General features: G+C 56.6%; 1 protein-coding gene across 1 annotated transcript in view; it reads right to left on the bottom strand.

Annotated features, from left to right (window-relative positions):
* ROBO3 (roundabout, axon guidance receptor, homolog 3 (Drosophila)) overlaps positions 1-5711 on the bottom strand; it is an 18682-nt gene extending 12971 nt beyond the window's left edge. Inside the window, exons 1-6 of the mRNA XM_010829533.1 lie at positions 5552-5711; positions 2248-2574; positions 1808-1965; positions 991-1111; positions 754-892; positions 320-447 (exon numbers count right to left, since the gene is read on the bottom strand). Of these exons, the coding sequence (XP_010827835.1) occupies positions 320-447; positions 754-892; positions 991-1111; positions 1808-1965; positions 2248-2574; positions 5552-5711 (1033 nt within the window). The remainder of the gene's footprint in view (positions 1-319; positions 448-753; positions 893-990; positions 1112-1807; positions 1966-2247; positions 2575-5551) is intronic.
* Between the last annotated feature and the right edge of the window lie 159 nt (positions 5712-5870).

The following is a 5870-nucleotide window of genomic DNA, read 5'->3' as shown; positions in this document are numbered from 1 at the left end:
AGAAGCCTGAGCTTGGCTTAGGGAGGAGCAGACATCTGTCTCCTGCTCAAGCCTGTTTAGCTTTCTCCTCCTTCCTCTCCTCCTAGAAGTCTCAGGGTATGTGTGCTTAGTCGCTCAGTCATGCCCAAATCTTTGTGACCCCATGGACTGTAGGCTGCCAGGCTCTTCAGGCCACGGGGATTCTCCAGGCAAGAATACTGGAGTCCCAGGGACCCACTCATATCTCCTGCTCTGTCCTTTCTCCGCCTTCTCCACCTCCACCCATCCTCCATCTGCCCTCGTCCCATGCCCGCCAAGGCCAGCCCAGGGGGGCCCTCACCGTGAACAATGAGGGAGCCAGATGCTTCGGCGCGGCCCACGCTGTTCTCCGCCACACAGGTGTATGTCCCCTCATCTTCAGCACTCACACGCCCAATCTGAAGGCTGTGGTCGCTCTGGATCTCGTACCTGCTCCCCTCCCCACCCCCAGGCTGGGTTGGCCACAACTACAGACCCCATCTAGCATCCCCCAGGACGGACACCAGAATCAGGGTACGTAAGGACAAGGTAGACCTCTGCAGGGACAGAAGCTGGTACTCATGGACTCATGAATGGAGGTGGGGACTGGTTGGGGCAGGGCCACAGGCTCTGGGAACAGACTGCATGGTCCAGTGAGAGGCATCTACCTTCTTTTTCTTTTTCCAGTTTTCTAGGGCTGGGTATGTTCTCGAGCTGATTGGGTCTCCTTACAGGCAGTAGGAGGGGGCTTCTCACCTGCCTGTGGGCAGTTCCCCATCCTCCTTGCGCCAGCGTAGACGAGGAGGGGGATCCCCCTGCACCTCACACGGAAAGTCCACGGGGGCACCAGCCAGGACCACCTGATTGACTGGTCTACGCAGGAAGGAGGGACGCTCTGTTGAGGGGTGGGGGGAGTGAAGAGTCAGTGGGTCTGCACAGCTACTCATTTCCCGGGCTGCCCACTCCCGTAACTCCCAGACCGCACAAGCCTACCCAGGACCACAAGTTTGGCTGCCCCACTCTCCCGTTCTCCTGCCATGTTGGAGGCCACGCACACATACATCCCTGCATCGCTCTTGAAAGTATGTGACATCATCAGCTTCCCTCCACGGATCTGCAGAGTAATCATGGAGACTTCGGTCCTTTATAGCCATGAAAGCACACTTGTTTATTTGATCCTCGAAGCAAGCCAATGAAGACGACTAGTGAAGTTGACCCACTTATAGTAGTAGTAGTCACTCCGTTGTGTACAATTCTTTGTGACCCCATGGAGCCCGCCAGGTTCCTCTGTCATAGGATTCTCCAGGCAAGAATACTGGAGTGCGTTGCCATGCAACCCACTGGAGGATCTCCACAGGATCCTCCTGACTTAGGGATCGAACCCAGGTCTCCTGCCCTGCAGGCAGATTCTTTACTATCTGAGCCACCAGGGAAGCCCTCTAGGGAATCCTTAAGTGATTTGCCCAAGGTAGGGCTCAGGTGTATCTTTGCTCCTGTAGCCCAGAGCACCTCCCACCAGTCCATGGGCCATCATACCCCCACCTTCTTACACCAATTCCATCCTACCCATGCTGCTTTATCTCCCATTCAGTAGCTGACTCTCAGCCTCTGGTCAGCTAATGCCCCAATTTAAAAACTCTTATTGCTTCCAGGACATCCCCCCTCACCCCCACCCTTCCAAGACCTTTAGATTCAGACCTTCCTCCTTTGACACTTGTCCCAGATCTCTAGCCTAGGGGCCTGACCTTCGGGATGTTCCTGGTCAGGACCTGGCTCCCAGTGAGATCCCAGCCCTGGTCTCACCCCTCACCGTGATCCTCCCCTCCTCCTCCTTGAGTCTAACACCATCCTTCTTCCAGGACACCGAAGGCTCTGGGTGGCCGCGGGGGGGCACGCATTCCATTACGGCTGGCTCCCCCACTGCCACCACCACGTTCCCGGGAGACTGCCGGAAATCATCGCGGAGGACTGGAGAAAGGGAGAAAGAAAGCAAGCCAGAATGAATGACCAGAGGAATAAATAGGGTGTGGGGTGACATAACTGGGTGAGGACTTAGGAAATTGCTTGGGGCAAGAGCCGGATCACCACCCAGGCCGGAACTCTTCTCCCGCTGCGATAAGGCCAGGCCTCCTCAAAGGAGAAGGTTTAAGGGAGGCTGCTGATGGGATGAGATTGGGAGTGGCTTCGGATGGGATTACCCGCTGCTCTCCCACCCCTCCGAAGCTCTGGCAACGACCAGCAGACTCCTACCTGCCACTTCTAAAGAGGCGTTTCTACTAGCCGCTGCCCCCAGGTAGTTACGCGCCACGCAAGTGTAGACACCCTCGTCTGGCCGCGCGCGGCGCCCGTGCACGATGCGCGGGAAGAAGAGGGCGCCGCTGGGCAGCAGCAGGCGGTGGGCGCGCGGGTCTTCGCGCGCCGTGGCCACGCGCGCCCCATTCTTGTACCACTCGATGTTGGGCCGGGGCCGGCCCTCTGCGCGGCAGGGCAGCGTGGCCGGCTCGCCTCGGGAGACCAGCAGGTCTGGCGGCTGCTCCACGATGCGTGGCATCGCGTCCTCCGGCCCGATCCTTGACCCTGAGGTGGGGTGGATGGCACAGAGCATTCAGAACCGGAGATCAGGGGAGAGCGCGAGCCTCCAGAGAGAAAAAGAAGCCGACCCGCCCATCCTCCTCTCTCTGGGTAAGGTCGAGTTTCTCCTCCTAGGCATCTGCCCCGCATGTTCTTAGGCTGGAAAGGAGGTGCCTGAGAACAGATGATCAGTAGAGCACGCAAGCGCCTAGGAAGACTGAAGACTCCTGCCTCCTCTCCTGCCAAGTTCAAGTGCAGAGTAACTGGACCATGGCTTGGCAGGTAGACCACGACTCTAGCCGACTGGTTTTCAGTCCCCCAGCCGCGCTGGTTATACACTCTGATAGTTACACGCGCTGTTATACGCGATAGTTATACGCGCTGATCTGTGAAAAGGTGACACTTGGTTGTCCACTGAAATGGAGAGATTGTGGCCCAGCCCGGGGATCCCCTTAGGAAAGGGAAGAAGCGAATGATGGGCTGTGGCCTGGGGCTGGAAGCGGCCCTTAACTTGGATTCTGTAACTGGGCAGAGTGCCCTTTTCACTGACACCCCTGATAACCACGTTTCCTGGTCTTTTTAAGTCACAAGAATTGAACACAAATGATGATGGAAGAGTGAGTAACGCTTCTTTTCTAAGAAGGCATAGTTTTCAACAGATTATTCTACAGGTTGATGTAGCCAAGAGAGGCTACATTGAGAGAGGAATTCGTCTAACTTTTCTTGGTCACTCAGATTCGTTCACCCGCACTTGGTCTACAGACTTCGGCTCACTTTTCATCTTCAGTTTGGGACCCAGCAGCCAGGAGCCAGTTGAGCTCAGACACCCCACCCCCCAGCTTCGTCAAAAATGGATTTGTACCCCGTAGTGGCCAGTAGGCGTCGCTGCCGCCTCGCCTAACCTGGTGTCCTTAACTAACCAAGGACCACTCCACACTTCGGTTCTCTGCCTGCCCGCCGATCCCCACCCTGGCCCTGTTCCAACACCCACGGGGACCTCTTGCTTCCAGCCACTGAGTGGTGTACTGAGTTTCATTTTCAGCCCCGGCTCTCAGAAGTTCTTGAGACAAAGCTGCATGGTTTGCCCCAGCCTGGTGCTATCCTGGGCAGAGTGTATAACCAGTTTGGGACAAGATCAGTTTCCCTCCCACTTAGGGAAGGAAGAAATTTTTCTCGATTTCCTCCATCCTAGATGGAAATCTCTGTTTCTCACTCGTCTCTTCTCCTCTGTCCCATTCCAGTTCCCATTCAGGCAGACCAGACCCTCGGTGGGCAACCCTTTAGTGGTTAATGCTCAAGAAATGTTATAGAACTGACCAGTGTTGGAATCTCAGATGCCAATACTTCCTAGCTGTAAGAACTAGGGCAAATTATGAACTTCTCTGGGTCGAAGTTTCTTTACCTGTATGTGGGAGTTGTGATGGATTGTCATAAGACCATGGTGTATGTAAAGAACTTGGGAGAAGGCACCAAGAATATGGCTAATCTACCATTAGTTAAGGGCTCATTCTCTCTGGCCCGCCTTACCTTATCTTGATCTCTACAGTTTCCACCTGAATCAGATTTTTCCAGGCTCCAATATTCCCTTTCCACCCTTCACATAACCTCAGGGAATTGGATATTGTCAAACTTTACACTGCTTTTGTGACTATTGGGATATTATTCATCCTCTCTGAGTTTGTTTCCTCAGTCACAAAATGTGACCATCAACGCACCTCCTTACATTTTCGAGTTTAAAGGAGGCAATGTGTGGCGACAACACTCTGTAAGAGCGCTGGGGGAGCAGAGAGGTTTCCAAAGTGTCTGTGGGGAGGGTTCTGTGCTTAACTCCCCTAGGAACCTAGGAGGGTCAAGAGACTAGGGAATCCCAGATCATCCCCCAATTTCTTCCTCCCTGCTCCCTCCATACATACCACGCCCTTCTCATCGGCTCTTTCCCCTTAATTCCTGTAGACACAGCTGTGGGCGCCCTTTCCCTGGAATTTCTTCCCTGCCATTCCCGGTCTCAGGAGATGCTTCGCAGCAGCTAATGAATAGCTAATAGCCATGCTAATGGGGCTCTGGGGCTCCTCCCCCAGCACCTGGAGCACCCCGCTCACAAACACACTCATTGGCCGGGTCTTCTTTCTGGCCACCTTGCAGTCCCCAGCACAGTGCTGATAGATTCGGGTGGGTAGAGGCAGAGGGATGGAGGCTGTGACCTCCAAAGAGGGATCAACCACAAAGGTGTTCAGGGAAGCGCGAGTTTCCGATGTGGCCGGCAGGGGCGCCATCGGGCTCTCTCTCCCCAAGCCCCCGGCGGTCCCTTCTCGCCGCCGCCCCGCCGCGCTCCGGGATAGCGCGCTGTCTCAGTCATTTATTAATCACCGTAATTAGAGGTAATGACCTCCCCGCCGGCGCTGCCCGCCTGCCGCAGCTCTGCCGGGGTGGGCCTGCAGTGAGTTCTACCTCTGAGGGGCAAACTTGTAAGTTTCCCTGAAATGGTCGCCGCCGCTGTCGTCTTCTGTAGCAAACACATTAAACATTTTGGCGTCATCACCCTCGTCCTAAGTGAGTTCTTGGAAAACTTAGACTCCCGAAGGGAAACCTGCGCCCTGGGTGGGTCAACGAGTGGCCCGGCTTGGCCCAGGCCCTCGGGTGACTGCGCCCCCTCCTCTACCCTCGGCGCAGTGGGTCCGGGCCTCTCATACTCCGGTTCTTCTCACCTGGGGTGGCCGTGGGCGTCGGTTGGGGAGGTGAGAAGTGGTGGGCTCAGTAGCCATCTCCTCCCAAACCCTCGACCTCCCGACGATGTCCTCACTACGATGCGTTAAGTCCCAAACTACCCATTGGTCCCCACCACCCGGGAGGCGCTGGGAAGCGCTGGAGGGCGCCGCTAGGTCCCGGACCTTAAGTCAGGAGCGCTTTGGACTACCCCGTCCGCGCCTCCCTCCCACCTTACCCCCATCCCTGGATCTTAAGTCCCGGTGGGGCAGGGTCTTACCGTTGAGAGAAGGATCTCCGGGTGGCAGCAGACTTTGGTTGAGGGCCGCCACCGAGGAGTTGAAGCCGAAGAGGAGGTCGCTGGAGTTGGAGATGTCCCCGCCCAAGGAGTCCGCGAACAAGTTCATCTGTAGCAGCGTTTTGAGCAGGTAGCGCAGCATGGCGCGACCAGATGGGGACCGGGGCTGGGGGCTCGGGGCCCAGCCCCTGGGTCTAAGACCCGCGGGCCCGGAGCCGTAAGCCCCTCACAGCCTCTACACGCTGCCCCAGCCACGGTGCCGCTCTCCTGCCGGCGCGCCTGGGTACCGTGCGTGCCTCCG

This window comes from Bison bison, unplaced genomic scaffold (assembly GCF_000754665.1).
Source record: "Bison bison bison isolate TAMUID 2011002044 unplaced genomic scaffold, Bison_UMD1.0 scf7180017864506, whole genome shotgun sequence".
Classification (NCBI taxonomy): domain Eukaryota; kingdom Metazoa; phylum Chordata; class Mammalia; order Artiodactyla; family Bovidae; genus Bison; species Bison bison.
The sequence above is the reverse complement of the archived record's forward strand: the minus strand, read 5'-3'. Positions and strand labels throughout refer to the sequence as shown.